Source organism: Nelumbo nucifera, chromosome 5, assembly GCF_055504915.1.
Source record: "Nelumbo nucifera cultivar China Antique chromosome 5, China Antique-T2T, whole genome shotgun sequence".
Classification (NCBI taxonomy): Eukaryota; Viridiplantae; Streptophyta; class Magnoliopsida; order Proteales; family Nelumbonaceae; genus Nelumbo; species Nelumbo nucifera.
This window is the reverse complement of record NC_142653.1, coordinates 2,005,761-2,024,791: the sequence shown is the minus strand read 5'-3', so window position 1 is coordinate 2,024,791 and position 19,031 is coordinate 2,005,761. Positions and strand designations below refer to the sequence as shown.

At 40.4% G+C, this 19,031-nt stretch overlaps 1 protein-coding gene across 6 annotated transcripts in view; it reads right to left on the bottom strand.

Moving 5' to 3' along the window:
* Positions 1-354: 354 nt before the first annotated feature.
* Positions 355-19,031, bottom strand: part of ATGRIP (Golgi-localized GRIP domain-containing protein) — an 84,813-nt gene continuing 66,136 nt past the window's right edge. For 3 of the 6 annotated variants that reach the window (XR_016076237.1, XM_010267862.3, XM_010267863.3), the window contains 3 exons: positions 1,474-1,579; positions 1,285-1,343; positions 355-818 (listed from right to left, as the gene is read on the bottom strand). Coding sequence is in view for 5 of the 6 variants with exons in the window: in XM_010267862.3 (XP_010266164.1) it covers positions 708-818; positions 1,285-1,343; positions 1,474-1,579 (276 nt within the window). In the remaining variant the exon portion in view is untranslated. Of the gene's footprint in view, positions 831-1,002; positions 1,179-1,284; positions 1,344-1,473; positions 1,580-19,031 lie in introns of those variants that run through there. The other 3 variants (XM_088887747.1, XM_088887748.1, XM_010267865.3) reach the window with 2 other exon arrangements.

Here is a 19,031-nt window from a genome sequence, read left to right as displayed (position 1 = left end):
TGACATTCTGTTGTTTGTAATGGCTCGACTCAGCATTTGCATGTTGCCTCTGTTATAATTTGCCCTCTTTTTTACTCATGAACGCATGGTAGCAATTAGGTTGCCACAGAGAGGATTAAGTTCCTCACAGCTGCCTCAGAGATTTTCTACATTGTAACAAGATTTCAAGTCTCTTATATGGTTCATCTAGTTAACTTCATAGATAAGTTTCTTCATTACAACAAGTGAGATTTTGGTTACTTCACATAGTTTATCTAGTAAACTCGTCCTCACCTGTGTATCCTTTTTGATGGCCTTAACAGAGGCATCAAACTGGTTTAGTGAATTCAAACAAATGAATAATTTGACTAACAATTTAAGAAAAAAATGATGAAATTGACTATATTGCTTACTCTTTCTCCCCCCCTTTCTCCAAGTTAGGTATCGAACATGTTATCCACATCTTTCTTTATTAGTTCTTTACAACATCTGATCTTTTCATGAATACAGCTCTAAGTTACAAAAAATACAGCACCAACGGGATCAAAGTTTCAAGATAGGAACCGAGATCTCCAAAAATTTCTACTGCATGAGCACACTTACCTAAGTTTTACCATAAACCTACCTTGCTTCTTAATTGGTAGGTGCTTGGACAATGTCTCTGTGTCTGAAGTGCCACTGTATTGTACTAGTTCCCAAGGAAAACATTTTGTAGCCTGTCCTTGCTGCTATGAAAATGAGAATCTAGAAAAGAGTGAGAGACTGGAGGATGTAGCATCACTTGCAGGGCTTGGTGGCATATCAGTTGAGGACCGATAAGCTTGTTGACACTTCTGGACCTGCAGGCGCCACTACATGCATGAAGGGAGAGAACTGACAGAAGGTTACTAAGAAAATAATTTTCATAATACACTTACAAACAGAGATTCTGTACACCCACCAATCTGCTGTCAAATCAGTTGGACAGATGGGCCGGGTTTTCAAAAGATTATCGGACAAATATTGCAGGCAAGCAAAGCAATATGATAAATTCATTCTTGGTTAAAGTTGTACGAAGGTACAATGGAATACTGAAATTATGTATGCTAGTCATGCATAACAATGCTGTTGTGGATGCATTCCTACGCCCGGGCCCATAACAAATGCAATGTTTGAGACAGCTAGGCTGGCCTTACTACTGCACTTTTGGCATCAGCATACTGAAGTGTAAACATCAATGAGATAATAATGGCAGGTATGGATAAGGTACACCTCCAGAATTCCATAACTACATGGTAGAACTTAATACAGAGGTGTAAACATCACCTCTTCAGGGCTGAACTGAAGTAGCATTCCTATTACAGGTAGCAGAGCCTCAACTTCACCTGTTTACAAAATTTATCAAGGTAAGCTATTCTTAAACCCTTGAAGATTTAAGCTATCTGAAGGAAAGAAAATACAGTAAAAAACCTCCATTTTCACAATTGTTACAAATATAACCTTTTACATGCGTACCTGTTTCAAGAAGTTTTAAGATAACATTTTTTAGATATGTCATATCTACCCCTTCCCTCTTCTTCATTCTTTCCATGTCCCGTAGCTCAGCCTTAAGCATTGCTTCCTGCACAATTATTTTTCAAAAATCAAGCAACTATGAAAACAGAGTGCTTTTGATAGCAATATAAGTACATCAACTGTGTAACGAACAAAATACAGAACAAAATGTTAACTGTTAACAGTTCTTATTACTTAGGCCCAGGGGCTTTTTTGTCATTGTATCTTATTTTTTATTTGTTGGGTCACCCTATTATAAATAAATTGGCTGGTGCTGCCAACCCACCTTTTTGACTCTCATTCTTTTTCTCCTCTCTTCTCTCTTCTTTCTCCCTTTCTCTTCACTCTCTGCTTTTTTGTCATTGTACCTTATTTTTTTATTAATTGTTAGGTCACCCTATTATAAATAAATTGGCTGGTGCTGCCAACCCACCTTTTTGACTCTCATTCTTTTTCTCTCTTCTCTCTTCTTCCTCCCTTTCTCTTCATTCTCTGCTGATGATATGGTACAAGTACTGGGCCTGAGAACAAATTTATCAAATGTTCTTTTCTTGCTTTTTTTTTTTAGATTGGGATTCAAGAAACTCATTTGCGACTGGTCTAGGAGAAGTTTTGTTCCCCTTCTCTGAGTTTTCTCCTCCTGTTGCTTGTGTGCCAAGAAAAATCTCTAAGACTGAGGCGACTGAATGCTGTGAGGGGGTTTAGCAGTTTTACAATCCCTGTATGTGGATTGTGTAGTCCTTTGCGTCCAGGTATGAGCTGTTTGTAGGTCTGGTATGACCTGTTTTTTGGTGTGGTAGCAGTAGTATACTTTCTTTTGTGATTGGGGTGATCAAGTGGCCTAGAGTTCGGCTGGACTGTGGTTATTAGATCTGTTTAGACTTGAAAACACTCTTGTTTGGTTCTGGAGTTGCTTAATATTGTTGCTATATTTGGTTTAGTAATGCTGTTTGTGTTCAGACTGTGGAGTGGTTTATGTGGACTGCAGTCCTTGTTTTTTCTTAGTGCCGGTCTGTGTTAAAAAAATGGTTCTTGTGTGCCCCCATCAAGTGTGTTTAAAGTTGAACAGTAAAGTTTATCATGTTCTTTAAAGAGTCTGCAATTTCTGGTGTTTCCTCAAACCAAAATGGACCGAGTGGGGGGCTGGATATGAATTTCCCTATGATTATTATTCCCTTAGATGCACTTAACTACCTTGAGTGGTCTAAGGGAATTAAGCTTTACATTACTGGAAGGGGAAAGATAGGGAGACAAAGTCTGGAAGTGCCGAACATGACAAATGGGACCGAGGGAATAGTATGGTGATATCGTGGCTTCTAGTTTCTATGGTACCATTGGTGAGAAAGAACTTCATGTGGGCTGATATTAGGAACAAGCCAAATCTACCTATTCAGAGCAGCAGAACTATGCAAAGATATACCAATTGCAAGCTGAATCATCCACTTGTAAGCAAGGGGAAAGGAGTCTCTCAATGTCTTACTCAGATTTGACATCAATTTGGAAGGAGTTGGATCATTATCAAAGTAGGGATTGGAAATGTGACAAGGATGCAAAAGCCTACAAATCTCTTGCCTCTTAGCAGGAGGTCTATGCCACCTATGTATGAATCTATAAGGGTGCAAATTTTGGGAAGGATCTCCCTTCAATCCAGGAGGTCTATGCCTTAGTATAGTCAAAAGAGAGTAGAAGAAATGGGATGGATAGTTCAGAGGAGGAGCCAATTGCTTTGGCAGCCAGGGGAGGTACAAACGCAAATGGAGGGAGTTCTTTTAAGAAGGGTGATTTCCGGAAGAGGGTCGATGACAAGGACAAACTCTAGTGCACTCATTGTCAGTGATCCAGACACACTAGAGAGATCTGTTGGGATCTCCATGGGAAGCCTAAGTGGGCTCAGGAGTTAAATAAGAAGTCAGCATAAGAACAAAATAAGAAGCCAGGTAAGCAGATCCAAAAGAAGTATAATTTTGCAACCATGGCTTCATAGGAGAATCAGACTTCTGGCTCCCCTATGAACCAAGAACATTCTTCTGGTTTCAATCAAGGAAGATATCATCAATTCATTCCATGACCATTTAGAGTTGTATGGTAAGGCACACCATTAGATGGATTCTGGCACTTCCCCCTCGACCTCCTCTGCATCTACACTAAGTAACTCTGCCATAGCCTTCCATGTATTTTCTCCTACTTCAGAACTCCCCTAGATAATCGATTATGGAGCCCCAAACCACATGATGGGTAAGTCCAATTTATTTCAATCCTATAACCTATTTCCTAGGAGGGATAAGATGAGACTAGTTGATGGCTCATTCTCCACCTAGCTTGTCAAGGAACCATCTCTCTCCCTTTTGCCCTTACCCTTTCCAATGTATTGCATGTTCCAAAACTTCCTATAAGCATGTTCTCCATTAGTAGCATTACCAATTCGTTGAATTGCTCTCTAACATTTTTTTTTCCTTCCTCTTGTGTGATATAAGATTTGACTCGAGAGATGATAGGTAAAGGTAGTATAGTTGATAGTCTCTATGTGTTGGAGAATAAAACTGATCTTGTAGTAGCATAGTCTATAATTCAGCCTAGTAAGAGTCAGGTTTATTTATGACACAGTTGTCTTGGTCGTTTGTCTTTTGAGTCTTTAAAAATTTCGTTTTTAGAATTATTTAAGTCAATGTCCATGTCTGAATTAAAATGTCAAATGTGTCAGTTGAGCAAATGTTGTAGAAATCCTTTTCATTCAATAAATAATAAAGCTGAATTTCATTTCCATATTGTTCATTCTGGTTACAAGTACTTTATTACACTTATTGATGACCATTCCAAATATGTATGTGTATCCAATGCATTCTAGGGACAAAGTACCAAAAATTGTGAAATATTTTCAATGTATGATATTTACATAGTTTTAGACTAAAATTCAAATTTTCTAGTCTAAGAATGCAAAAGAGTTTCCGTAGTGATCTCACCGAACTTTTTTCTTTGTTTGGATCCCTTCACCATAGTTCTTGTGTCAAAACACCCCAACAAAATGGCATTGTAGAAAGAAAAAAACTACCATCTCCTTAAGGTTGCTCGTGGATTGTTACTAAACATGAATGGTCCTAAACGTTTCTAAATGGATGTTGTTTTGTCTGCTGTTTACCTCATTAACCCTATGCCATCTTGGTTGTTGGAGTACAAGGCCCCACATCAACTCCTATTTCCCAAAGTCCCCTTGTTTTCTGTTCTTATGCGTGTATTTGGTTGTCGTTTCTTTGTTCATGACTTGTCTCCCACTCGTGGTAAATTTGACCCTTGTGCTATTCCTTGTGTTTTCCTGGGTTATCCTTTCTCAAAAGGGGTACTGGTATTTTAATCCTATCTCCAAAAAGTACTATGTTTCTATGGATATGTCATTCTTTGAGAGTGAGCCTTTTTTTTTTCCTATTTCTCCTCAGGGAGAGAGTAAGGTTAAGGAGAAATATGTTTAGGTTCAACTTCCTCCTCTTCTAGATCCTCTACCGTTCCGTGTTTTTCTTTGTCACCACAAGGGCCAACCGAGTTCAAGAGCCATGGAGTAACTTGACGTTGTACCACCTACATCATTCATATTCTCTAGGGGTAGATCCTTCTTAGCCAGGTACCATTATTCCCCTTGATATGTCCAACCCCATTGATATAGATGATTTTGCTATTGATGACTTGGACATCCCTATTGCAAAAAAGAAAGGGTATAAGGTCCTATACTACTAAACATCCCATTTCCCATTTTGTTCCCTTTGAGAACATCTCACATTCTTTTCATGCCTTTTTTTCTTCCATTGACAATGTTCCTATCCCTAAGAATGTGGTTGAGGCTTTGTTTATACCTGAATGAGCAAATGTAATGAAGGAAGACATTAGTGCTTTATATAAAAATGGTACATGGGAGTTTATGGATCTTCTAGAAGGAAAAAACCAATAAGAGGTAAGTGGGTATTTCCAATGAAACATAGGGTTGATGGCATAGTGGAAAGGTATAAAGCCCAATTGGTGGCAAAGGGATTTACACAGGTGTATGGAGTGGATTATGTAGAGACACTTGTCCTAGTAGCTAAGATGAACTCCATTAGGATCCTCCTCTCATTGGCAACTAATTTTGATTGGGATCTTCACGAGTTGGATATCAAGAATGCCTTCTTGAACAGTGATCTAGAAGTGGAGGTGTATATGATTCAACCTCTTGGTTTTTGTGCCAAAGGCAATGAGTAGAAAGTGTGCAAGTTGAGGAAGTCCTTGTATGGCCTAAAGCAATCACTAAAGGCTTGGCTCAATAGGTTCCATCAAGCTATATAACATATCAATTTTAAGCAATATCAGTCTGGCCATACTTTGTTTATAAAGAGGGGAGAAGGTAAAATTGTAGCTTTGATAGTATATGTTGATGACATAGTATCCATTAGAGATTAGAAAAGTGAAATTTAGAAGTTGAAGAAGTTCTTGGCCACTCAGTTTGAGGTGAAAGATCTAGGTCCCTTAAGGTATTTAATTGGAATTGAAATTGCCTACCCACAAAAGGGATCTTCATTTCTCAAAGGAAATAATCCTAGATCTATTACAGGACACAGGTAAGCTAGGAGTAAATCTAGTTGATGTTCCCATTGATCCAAATCACATGTTAGGTGAATATCATGGAGAGACCATAAATGATGTGAAATAGTTTTAAAGGCTTGTGGGAAGACTTCTATATTTATCTATGACTAGAATTTAATCAATTCATGTATGCCCCCAAGGCCACTCACATGGAAGTTGAGAAGATTCTCAGGTACCTTAAGAAGTTTCTAAGGGCAGGTTTGTTGTTCCAGAAGCATGAGCATTTTGAAGGTGGAGGTGTATATAGATGTTGACTAGGTTGGGTTAGTAGATGATAAGGAATCCACCAAGGATATTTGCACCTTTGTGGGAGGAAACCTAGTATGGAAGTGAAGTACATGGCTATATCCCATGGGGTGGCCGAAATTTTGTGGATAAAGAAATTGTTGGAAGAACTGGGATTTACAGTTGACAGTCCCAAGTCACTTTGTTGTGACAATAAGGCTGCTATCAATATTGCAACTAATCCTGTCCTACATGATAGAACAAAACATATTGAAGTGGACAGACACTTATCAGGGAGAAACTTGTGAGTGGCAAAGTGTGTACCCCTTATGTTAGTTCTGAAGAGCAACTTGCATGTCTTCACAAAGGGCCTACATCACTTGCGACACAGTGACTTGTGTGACAAGTTAGGCATGATAACTGCTGATATTTCTTATTACTTAGGCTGTAGGGGCTTTTTTGTCATTGTACCTTATTTTTTTATTAATTGTTGGGTTGCCCTATTATAAATAGATTGGCTGGCGCCACCAGCCCACCCTTTTGACTCTCATTCTTTTTCTCTTCCCTCTCTTCTCTTTTGTCTCTTCTCCCTTCTTCCTCCTTTCTTTCTCTCCACTCTCTACTGATAATACAAATATACAACATCGTTACTTGAGTATCTTTCCAATCATGAATTGTGGGAAAATGGATTAAAAACAAAATAAAAATTGAGAACAAATAGGTCTTATAGGTTTCCTATAAAAGAAGAGATGTACTGTGCAAGAACAACTCATCCTAGCCCTCAAAACAACCTTAACAACAATTGGAACCTACTAAGCTATTCATTGGGGGAGAAGTAATAATTCTCTATAGTTAATTAGATCTACCTAGTAGTGAATGACCTTGTAGTATAATATACAATCATTAGATATTCTCATTAATCCTTAGGAGACATTTAAATGGATTTTTTTTAATAATTTATTTGGATCAGATAGGCCAGTCATCAGCATAAGAACAAGTTGTTTTTTGGTGGACAATGTTTTATATGGTAATTTGGACAGATAGGGTTTATTATTATTACTACTACTCAAGCGGTTATATTAATAGTCAAGTGATAATAAAATTCAAATCCAATCTGATATTTAATAACATTGGATGCATGCACGTTCCCATTATCAACTTGGAGGGTGGGGGTAATAATCATGCCCAAAAGCTGCAACCTGGGTCAGGCTTAAACCATACTCAATCAGAAAGTGATGTTGGGATGGCATTTTCAGATTTAGGATGGGGCTTGTGCTAGGACGCCTTAAGCTGCTGAAGGTTGGTTTGAGCTTAGGATTGAGGCCTGAGACAACCTAAGCCAACATGTTCATCCTTTGTAGCCCAATCCAATAATCTGTTATTTAGTGTTTAAGGCTATCAAACGAGGATACCTTTACATGCCTAGCATACCCATACCAGGCATAGTATGTACCCAATATGACGTTGGATATTGCATGGACACTTGCAGAGTATATTTTATAACAGTAACACTTTGAAAATATGTAAAATGATATGTTTTAACAATCATACTACAATGAATCTTTGTTGTGGGATCCATACATTCAAACATTTTAGCTATCAAGATTGCCAAATTCTCCTTCAGAATCTTGGAAGATAATAAAGTTTTTCTTGAGATCAGATGTTAACAGATAATAATCTTAGTTTCCACGTTTATTATTGATTTTTCTTCTAGGTTATTTCCTATTTTGACTATAGTTAGGAGTACTAGATTTAGGAAATACTTAGGGATTTAAAAGATATTTTGTTTCTTTTTCAGCTTAGAAGTCAATATTCTGTTGCAATAAGCATATAATACCCTATGCATGGTTTTAAATGTCAACATATTTCCTAATATTTCCATCCATGCATATCAACATGAAATATTACTAGAATTGACATATTTTCCAATGAAAACTACCAATGCTATATGGAATACACGAGATGGAATTATAACATTATGAGTTGGCAATTGCAAGATATGCAGACTCTCAAAGAACCATTCAACCTAAAAGCTTAAGCTGTTAGGTGAGGTCCTTGAATAGGTTGATATTCTCTAAGGCTCCGTTTGGTTTGTGGGATGGGGATGAGAAAAAGGGAATATTCCAAAAATATTCCCTTTTCTCTTATTTGGTTTGAGAGAAAAAGAGGGATGGAATGGGAAAGACATGGGATGGCAGATCCCAAAATCATGGAATCGGGGTCGCACTGTGTGACCCCGGTGGAAAAACTGGGAAATCACTGTTACCACTTACCATCACGATGAACAGAGGAGGAAAGGTCAAGAAAAGCGAACCAGCGACAACGAAAAGGAGAGAAATAGTGTGACTCCGTCTTCCTCCCTTTCTCCCTTTCTCAGCGATGACGAACAGACACCCGTCTCTGTCCCTGGGTTCGTCTTCCTCTTCTCTTTGTCCTTGTCTCCCTTTCTCAGTGCGACTCCGTCTTCCTCTTCTCTCTTCTTCCTCGTCTTCTCTCCCTCTGTCTTCTCTCTTCTTCCTCTTCAGATTATAATGGGCTCAATAGGAGTTGCCTCTGTTCGAGCTTGCAGAGCAGTCCTTATTCAGTTCTCAGTGTCTACAAAGACGAAGAAGAATGAAAACTCGAAATTTCTAACTTCAGAATTCGCCCCTTTCAGAGTCCACAGATCTGTCGAGATGGAGCTTCAATGCAACCTATCAGAGAAATCGAGGAAGAAGACTGGTAACCGATTTCCTTGATCTCTCAAACTCGAACAAGGAAACCCTTCTCGTCGATCTGTCGCCTCTGTTCGTGAAGTTCCTGGTGAAGCTCATGGCGAGAGTCGCCTCTGTTCGTGAAGCTCTTGGAAAATCATCTTCATCATTGGCGAAGCTCCTGGCGAGAGTCGCCTCTGTTCGTGAAGTTCCTGAAGCTGTGCCTCTGTTTGTTCGTGAAGTTCCTGAGGAAGGACGAACGAAAGAGGAAGGTGAATAGTAATTTCCCATCCCATCCCATCCCACCCAAATCTTCCTACAAACCAAACGGAGCCTAACATGCCCCCTCACATGGAAGCCCATTGGGCTTGAAGTGTGAACAAGCACAGGCCCACCCATACCTTGTGCTGAAACTTAATTAATTACAATGGGGGTAATGAGGATTGAACACTAGACCACTTGGTCAAAGTGGCTCTGATACAATCTCAAAGAACCATTCAACCTAAAAGCTTAAGCTGTTAGGTAAGGTCCTTGAATATGTTGATATTCTCTAACACTGACTACTACTATTTTTGCCTACTTAATAAAGATGATGACCACTTTGAGGCATATCGAGTTCTTTTTGGAATTGATGTTCAATCTTGGTTTTTGTTTGTGTAATAGATTATTTGGTTGATCAATTAGAAACATTTGCATTTTCTACATGTTGAAGTTTTACTTGAACTTACTCTATTATGTGTTTTTACTCTTAACATCTACAAGACAATTCGTAGAGTATTATTTTATCTATTAACCTTAGTATTTTGGTTTTATTTGATAGTGTTAGTGGTGTTAGTAAAGGGGTATTTCAGTCTTTGTACTTGTTGAGTGTGCTGATGTGTACTGTTATGTTAGTTCGAGTGCCTCTTACTTAAAGAAGGGCACTCAAGTCTTTTTCAATAAGTCAATAATATAATAATAGGTCTGGCCGAATCAAGGGATTAACTTTTTTCCCTAATTCGAACCAGCCTTTCTCTCTTTTCTCTCTTCTCTCTTTTCTTCTCTCCTCTCCTACTTCTTGCTGTCTACTTTACTCTACAGTCAACGAACAAGACAGAATTCTATGGCAGGTCAAACTTCAACATGGTATCAGAGCTAGGTTCACCAAATCAGACTTGCTAGAATTCTGCCTTCTGCGCATTCGAATTAGGGTTTCACTTGGGGTTCTCAGTTGTGAGTTGGAGACTGGGAAAAGGGCTGAAAAGGAGTGATCGCCCTCTTCCCTAGGAGGTCTCTATGCCTCCGATTGTGTCGTTGGTGATTGGTTGCTGTGGTTTCTAAGCCCTAGTTAGGGCTGGTACGTGTGGTGCAGTGGTGTCTCAGCCCTTCGTATGGTTGGCCTTCAGGCGATGAGGTAAAGTTTTTTTTATATATTTTTTTTTTGTTATGGAATACATGAGAGGTGTAGTACAGTTCGCATGATGGGTTCTCAGATTGCAGTATGCTAGGGTTTATGCTAGGGTTTATTCTGGTTTGTGTGTGATTCGAATGGCAATAGTGTCTACTTAATGGTGAAGCTTCCTATAGTTGTGGATTAATGTTGGTGGTGTTACAAGTGTGGCTTTCAGCTTTTGATATCGCTGAAATCAGTGTGTAGACCTCGGTGAGTAGGGGTTGTGGTGTTGTAGTTTTCAACATTTAATACTGCTGAAATCAGTGTACAGACTTCGGTGAGTAGGGTTTGTGGTGTTGCAGTTCTCAGCTGTTGAAATCAGTGTGCAGATTTCGATGAAGTGTCTGTGTGTAGTGTGCAGTGTGTAGTGCTCCTAATTCAGTGCTCAGAATTAAGGGAGTTCGGCAATGGCAGATAACAGTGATAGTAAACCTAGTGTCATGATATCTACTGACTACCTGAATGTCCAAATGACCTCCATTAAACTGAATGGAGAGAATTATGTCCCTTGGGCCAAGTCTGTAGAGGTTTTTCTGAAGGCGAAGAAGAAAGTGAAGCATATAAGAGAGGAGAAATCCCCCGCTAATTCTCAGGAGTATGAAGACTGGGAACAGGAAGATGCACAGATCATTACATGGTTGTGGAACAGTATGGAACCCAAAATCAGTGTGAACTTCATGTTTCTTGACACAGCCAAAGAGGTGTGGGATCATGCCAAGAAACTGTATTCAGGTCAGGATAATACCACTAGGGTATATCAACTGTATCAGGAATACTTCAATCTGCAACAGGGAAATCAGAGCCTTGAGGAGTACTATGCCAATGTGAGGAATATCCGTAATGAGTTAAATGTCTATCATCCTCTCACTTCAGATGTCAAAGTTCAACAGCAACAGCGAGAGCAGCTTGATGTAACACGGTTTCTGGTGGGGCTGAAGTCTGAGTATGAACCAGTACGAGCCCAGATACTAGGGGGATCTGCTCTTCCATCTTTAGAGGAGGTGTTTGCTCGTCTTCGGAGGGCTTCCATTGGATCTATGGACTCTAATGTCTCCGATAAATCAGCATTTGCAGTGTCAAGAGGCCGAGGTGGCAGAAGTGGGACTCGAGGAACCCAGCCTGGCAGGAGTGGTAGTGGTGGATCTACACATATCCGTGGTGGTGGTCGTACTGGAGGCAGAGATTCAGGGGGAGCTCGTGGTAGAGGACGTGGCTCGGGTCCACGGAAGTGTACTCACTGTGGTTTGGATGGACATACCATTAACTACTGCTATGACTTACATGGTCCTCCCTCGACGTGGGCCAACCATGCCATGACTAGTGACACCAGTTTCAGCCCTACTCCCTCAGATGGTCCAGGCAAGGAGATGGTGAGTGTTCCTCGTGATGAGTATGAGAGGTTTGTTCAATCCAAGTCGCAGCAGAACACAGCTTCCTTTGCACACTCAGGTATGGCTTGTTTGGCATCCACACCCAACCCCTGGATTATTGACTCTGGAGCCTCCGATCACATGACGGGAACTCCAGGTGTGTTTTCATCTCTCACTCATTGCTCAACATCACAATCTGTTACCCTTGCTAATGGCTCCACGTCATCTATCTGTGGTGTTGGTAATGTTGACCTAGACCCTGTATCCCTATCCTCTGTTTTATATGTACCTAAGCTTCCATTTAATCTTATGTCTGTTAGTAAGCTGACCAAGTCACTTAAGTGCTCCATCACTTTTTACCCTTCTATGTGTGTTTTTCAGGATCTCAAGACGGGGATGAAGATTGGTGGAGGGCATGAAGCCGGTGGACTGTATTATCTTGATGGTGGTGGACGAACGTCAACGGCTCTTCAGTCATCCATTTCTCCTCTCCAGTGGCACTGTAGATTTGGTCATCCTTCGCTGAAAGTGTTGCAGTCCTTAGTCCCTTCATTGAGTCAACTTTCTGTTTTAGATTGTGAGTCTTGTCAATTTGGGAAACACCATCGTGTTCCCTTTCGTTCTAGGGTCGATAACCGTGTGTCGAGTCTTTTTTCTTTAATTCATTCAGATGTTTGGGGTCCTTATAAAGTGATGTCATATAATGGATACCGATATTTTGTTATTTTTGTTGATGACTGTTCAAGAATGACGTGACTCTATTTAATGAAAGAAAGAAGTGAATTATTTTCCATCTTCCAGAAATTTTATGCTGAGATCCGCAATCAATTTGGTGTTCACATCAAAATTTTCCGTTCTGATAATGGTCGTGAATACTTGTCTTCATCTTTTCGAGAATACTTGGACCAACATGGCATTATACACCAAACTTCATGTACCTATACTCCGCAACAAAATGGGGTTGCTGAGAGAAAGAACCGCCATCTTGTAGAAACGGCACGCTCCCTCATGCACCACATGAATGTTCCCAAAACTTTTTGGAGCGATGCAATGCTCACCTCTTGTTTCTTAATTAATCGGATGCCCACGTCTATCCTTGATGGTCGTTCTCCTTTTAGTGTCTTATTCCCCAACATGTCTCCGTTTCCGCTTTCTCCTCGGGTATTTGGGTGTGTCTGCTTCGTTCATAATCTGAGTCCCGGGACTGACAAGTTAGATGCACGTTCCATGAAGTGTATCTTCCTTGGTTATTCCCGAACTCAGAAAGGGTACAAGTGTTATCATCCTAGTTCTCGTCGTTCCTTGGTATGTGCTGATGTTACATTCTTTGAGTCTACTCCGTTCTTCGTGGGGTCCGGTGCTGCTGCTTCCCCCACATCACCACCTCCTCTTCCTCTTCCTGTGGCTGATCCACCTCCTTTGGTTCCAGTCATGCCTACGTCCTTGCCTCCGGTGCCACCATTGGTTGACCGTCCACCCATCCGTCACGTGTATACACATCGCCCACGTGTACCGGCTGCAGCTCCTCCAGCTTCATCACCGTCGACAGATCCAGCTCCAGCTTCGACACCAGCCTCCGACCTAGATCTTCCTATTGCCTTACGGAAAGGTAAGCGTACTTGCACCCTTCACCCTATTTCCAATTTTGTTTCACTTACCCACCTCTCCGCTTCCCATCGCCAGTTCATATCTTTGTTATCCTCCGTGGTTGTTCCTAAGGATGTCCAGGAAGCCCTTACCTCTCCAGAGTGGTGCCGTGCTATGGAAGAAGAGCTCTCTGCTTTGCATCATAATCACACTTGGGATCTCACCGCTCTTCCTCCTGGGAAGCAGGCTGTCGGTTGTAAGTGGGTGTATAGTGTTAAGTACTTGCCAGATGGTCGTGTTGAGCGCCTGAAGGCGCGGCTGGTTGCCAAAGGGTACTCCCAAACCTATGGCATTGACTACACGGAGACGTTCTCCCCGGTTGCTAAGATAGGGTCAGTTCGTGTCGTCATCTCTCTTGCAGCTATGTCTGGTTGGCCTCTCCATCAGCTCGATATCAAAAATGCCTTTTTGCATGGGGATTTGCTCGAGGAGGTCTACATGGAGCAACCACCTGGGTTTGTTGCTCAGGGGGAGGATGGTAAGGTATGTAGACTTAAGAAGGCTATTTATGGACTTAAACAGTCCCCTCGAGCATGGTTTGGTAGGTTCAGTGAGGTGGTCAAGAAGTTTGGTCTGAAACAGTGCCAAGTTGATCACTCTGTCTTCAGTCTTGACTCTTCGGCAGGTAAAATAATATTGGTGGTGTATGTGGATGATATCGTTGTGACTGGGAATGATAAAATGGGCATTGACAGATTGAAGGCATTCCTACAGGAACACTTTCAGACAAAGGACCTTGGCAAGTTGAAATACTTTTTGGGCATAGAGGTAGCAAGATCTAAGCATGGCATTAATTTGTGCCAGAGGAAATATGTGCTTGATTTACTGGAAGAAACAGGATTGTTGGGTACTAAACCGGCTGAGACACCTATGGAAACAAATACGAGGCTGAGCAGTGATATAGGTGAAGTGTTTGAAGAGCCTGGCAGATACCGACGACTTGTAGGCAAACTAAACTATCTAACCATTACTCGGCCAGATATTTCATTTGCGGTTAGTGTGGTGAGTCAGTTCATGCAGAAACCTTTGGTCCCACATTGGAATGCAGTGCTAAGGATTGTGAGGTATCTGAAAGGAGCTCCTGGTCGTGGTTTGCTGTACAGAAGTGGTGGAAAACTGGTAGTAGAAGGATACACCGATGCTGATTGGGCAGGTTCTATGTCTGATAGACGATCTACCACAGGCTATTGCACCTTTCTGGGGGGTAACCTGGTAACATGGAAAAGTAAGAAGCAAACAGTTGTGGCAAGAAGCAGTGCAGAAGCGGAATATAGGGCCATGGCACATACTGCTTGTGAACTAGTGTGGCTGAGGAACCTTCTACAGGAGATAGGATATGACATCAGTACTCCAATGAAGCTCTACTGTGACAATCAGGCAGCGATTCATATTTCTTCCAATCCAGTGTTTCATGAAAGAACCAAGCACATCGAAGTTGACTGTCATTTTGTGAGAGAGAAGGTGCTGAATGGGGTGATAGAAACTGCATATGTTAGTACGGGAAACCAGTGGGCAGACTTGTTTACAAAAGGCTTGAGTCGGGGGAGAGTGGACTACATATGTAACAAGCTGGGATTATATGATATATACTCACCAGCTTGAGGGGGAGTGTTAGTGGTGTTAGTAAAGGGGTATTTCAGTCTTTGTACTTGTTGAGTGTGCTGATGTGTACTGTTATGTTAGTTCGAGTGCCTCTTACTTAAAGAAGGGCACTCAAGTCTTTTTCAATAAGTCAATAATATAATAATAGGTCTGGCCGAATCAAGGGATTAACTTTTTTCCCTAATTCGAACCAGCCTTTCTCTCTTTTCTCTCTTCTCTCTTTTCTTCTCTCCTCTCCTACTTCTTGCTGTCTACTTTACTCTACAGTCAACGAACAAGACAGAATTCTATGGCAGGTCAAACTTCAACAGATAGTTTTGAACAAGATAATAAACTAAAAGGGTGCCTCTATGCTTCTTTTATCATTTCATAAATATTGTTGTGTATTTTTACATATTTCACATTGTTTCCATGTCTATGATTTTTATCTTATTACTTTATGGCATTCCCCACATCTATGGCATGTTTTCTGTATTTGGATGACCAGCATTTCCACCAACACAACATTTAAACCTTGACCTATGAGTCTATAAATAGGTGGAACTTTTTCCCAACTATATGTGCAACATGAATCCTGTTTTGCCATTCTGCTCTGTTCAGTGCCATATCCATTGTTATGAGAATGAGTGAAGGACTCCAACACTTTTTAAGGTGCTGGCTCCTAATAAACTCCCTAGGTGCTGGTTTCTAGAGAAGCCTAGGTGCTTACTCTTAGGGTATTGTATCCTTTTTCCTCTTTCTTTTCTTATTCTATAGATCTGTTTTAGACCTGACTTGACATGGTACCTACACATTAGATCTGTATTTCAGTATTGTAAGTCATGTCCTACATCAAAAGCCTAACATGTGCACTTCAGATTTTATATTACATGATAATAGTTATTTAAAACTAACCTCACACAACCCTAATGCAGTAGAACCTCAGCTTGGTACTAGGATCAGACTGCAAATGAGATGAGTTTTTTTTTCGAACTGTAAAGTACTTCATTAATATCCAAAACAAAATACAAGGATAACCCCTGTACAATGAGAATCTGTACCAGGGAAAACATATAGACCCAATTACAACCAGCCCAAAGCCAACAAAAACCTATAAATTCCTTACAGAAAGAAAATCTTGATAAAAAAGAACGTCTGTTTTTGAATAGAGTGATTTTCCAACCAAGAAAACACCATATTCAAAATCTTTTTGTAAGCCTCTTCTTTTGTACTCTGTCTCCCTTAAAAAATTCTGCTTGTAGAGATAGTTAGCAGCTTCGAGTGTGTGGTTCCATACCCACACTTAGTTAATTTATCCTTTTTTTAAGTTGGGCCGGCTGGCTTTATCCTAGTTTATACTTTTGTTTGAGTTTTATTCTAAATAGGATTAGAGTATGTTTTTTATTCTAAGTAGGATTGGAATAATTCCTATTCTTGTAAGGAGGTTAATCTATATAATAAAAATTATGGGGCGGCAGAATCAATCAACCGAACCCCTTTCTTCTTCTCTTCTCTTCTCTTCTTCTTCTTCTCTTCTTCTCTTCTTCTCTTCTTCTCTTCGAAGCCTAGTTATTCCTACCTTTTCTTTTCTGAATTACAGTAGAACAGAAATCTACTTGTTTTATTCAAGTAGGTATCAGAGCAATTGGCGAGAAAGACTAGGGTTTTCATGTAAGCCTGATCTGGTCGGCTACATGAGAATCCATTAGATCAAGATTTCTGCAATAGTTGCCTGGTTCTTGGAGGTTACTGGAGTGCTGAAGACTGCCCAAGAAGGAGAAAGATTCTTGGAGAATTACTCGGTGACCGGGAAGAATCAGAGTTCAGATTCGATCAAGGTTAGGGTTTCAAACCAAAGTGGACGATCGGAGTTTTTTTTTTTTTTTGAGAAAGGTACAACCTTTAAGTTAATTTGATCTTAGATAGAATCAAGAATTCTTTTTTTAGCAGCAGCATAATAAATCTGAGAATACCTTGCTGTTTTTTCCTTGGCATTAAACCCTTCGATCTCTTTTGGAGAATCAAGATCTGTTCTTTACTGATATTGATCTAGGGCCCTGATATTTTGACTGAAGTTACAGTTTTGAGAAGAAACTGTCGACTGAAATTAAGATCTAGGCACCTATTCTTTGCTGAGATCAATTTCTGGATTGTTTTTTCTCTGTTTTTTCTTAGTGTTTCAGCAGAAAATTAAGTTCTTGGAGTTTTGTGACCTATTTGTGATCTACATAGTATGGAAAAGGTTGGAAGTGAGGTGAAAACACAAGGGGAAGGTTTTTTGGGGCTGGTAACATGTCTGAAAATTCGTTCCAGATTACCACTGTTAGGTTTGATGGAACAAATTACTTAGAGTGGGCCCAATCGACAATGATGGCCATTGGAGGTAGAGGAAAATTAGGGTATGTGACTGGAGACACAAAGAAAACAGCCAAGGAGGATACATCTCATCCAAGATGGGTTCAAGAGAACTACTTGGTGATGACTTGGCTATGCAACTCTATGCAGCCTCACATCACATAGTATGGAAAAGGTTGGAAGTGAGGTGAAAACACAGGGGGAAGGTTTTTTGGGACTGGTAACATGTCTGAAAATTCGTTCCAGATTACCACTGTTAGGTTTGATGGAACAAATTACTTAGAGTGGGCCCAATCGACAATGATGGCCATTGGAGGTAGAGGAAAATTAGGGTATGTGACTGGAGACACAAAGAAAACAGCCAAGGAGGATACATCTCATCCAAGATGGGTTCAAGAGAACTACTTGGTGATGACTTGGCTATGCAACTCTATGCAGCCTCACATCAGCCGAAACTACCTTTTGGGCAAAAACAGCCAAGGAGATTTGGGACAGCATGAAGGAGACTTATTCTCAACCCCTTAATGTGGCTAGAGCTTATGAACTCAAGTGTGAAGTAAACAACCTCAAATAAGGGGAGAAGTCAGTCTCAGTGTATTTTGCTACTCTGAAGTCTCTTTGGCATGAAATTGATCTCTTGAAAACTATTGAATGGGAAAGCCAGAGAGATGCAGCAACATATAGAGAACTGATTGAAACAAAGAGTGTTTGAGTTCTTAGCCGGTCTAAATTCAGATTTTGACATTACAAGATAGCAACTTCTCACTAGGGAGAGTGCGACCGATAAAACTCAGATTAGATGTTCGTATAAGTTCAGATCAGAAGAAAGAGAAGGAGAAAAGGTCACAGCCAAACTAGAGAGAAAAATTCAAATCCCTCTAATCGGCCCTTCTTTTATTTATACTCTTCTAAGATATACAAGAATTACCATTGTGCCCTCACTTAAGTGAGAGCCACATCAGCTGAACAATATATATATAACTAAACATAAAAGGACTATACTACCCTTGTACAGCCGGCTCTAACAGTGACCTTATCTCAAGCCTACTCATTGGTTCACAATGAAGAGAGTAGGAAAAAGGTTATGCTATCTTTTCAGCCTACAGAAGCAGCCTTGGCAGCAACAAAATCTAAGGTTGGAGGAGAGAAGGATAGGGAAATTAAGAAGGAAGACAAAAGAGACATTGTTTGTGATCATTGCAAGAAACCTTAACACACCAGGGACACTTGTTGGAAGCTGCACCCTCACCTAATGCCAACAAGATTTAGAAACAAGAAGGGGAGTGCTAATGTGGCAACTACTACAGACAGTGCATCTTCTTCCAGCACAAGGACCACATCTTTAGATGCTTTAGCTGCTGTCCGGGCTGCATTGACACAACTAGAAAGTGAAGCCAGTATTACTGAAACATCTCGACACTTAGGTACCACATCTGCTTATTCTACTTCAACCCTTGCTCACACAGGAACAAGAGCTATAGTATGTCATGTTTCAGCCCTAGGTAACACTAGACCATTATGGGTTATAGATTCAGGTGCTTCAGACCATATGACCAGTTTATCTACCTTGTTTACCACATATTGCTTAACCTCTGGGAGAGACAAAGTATC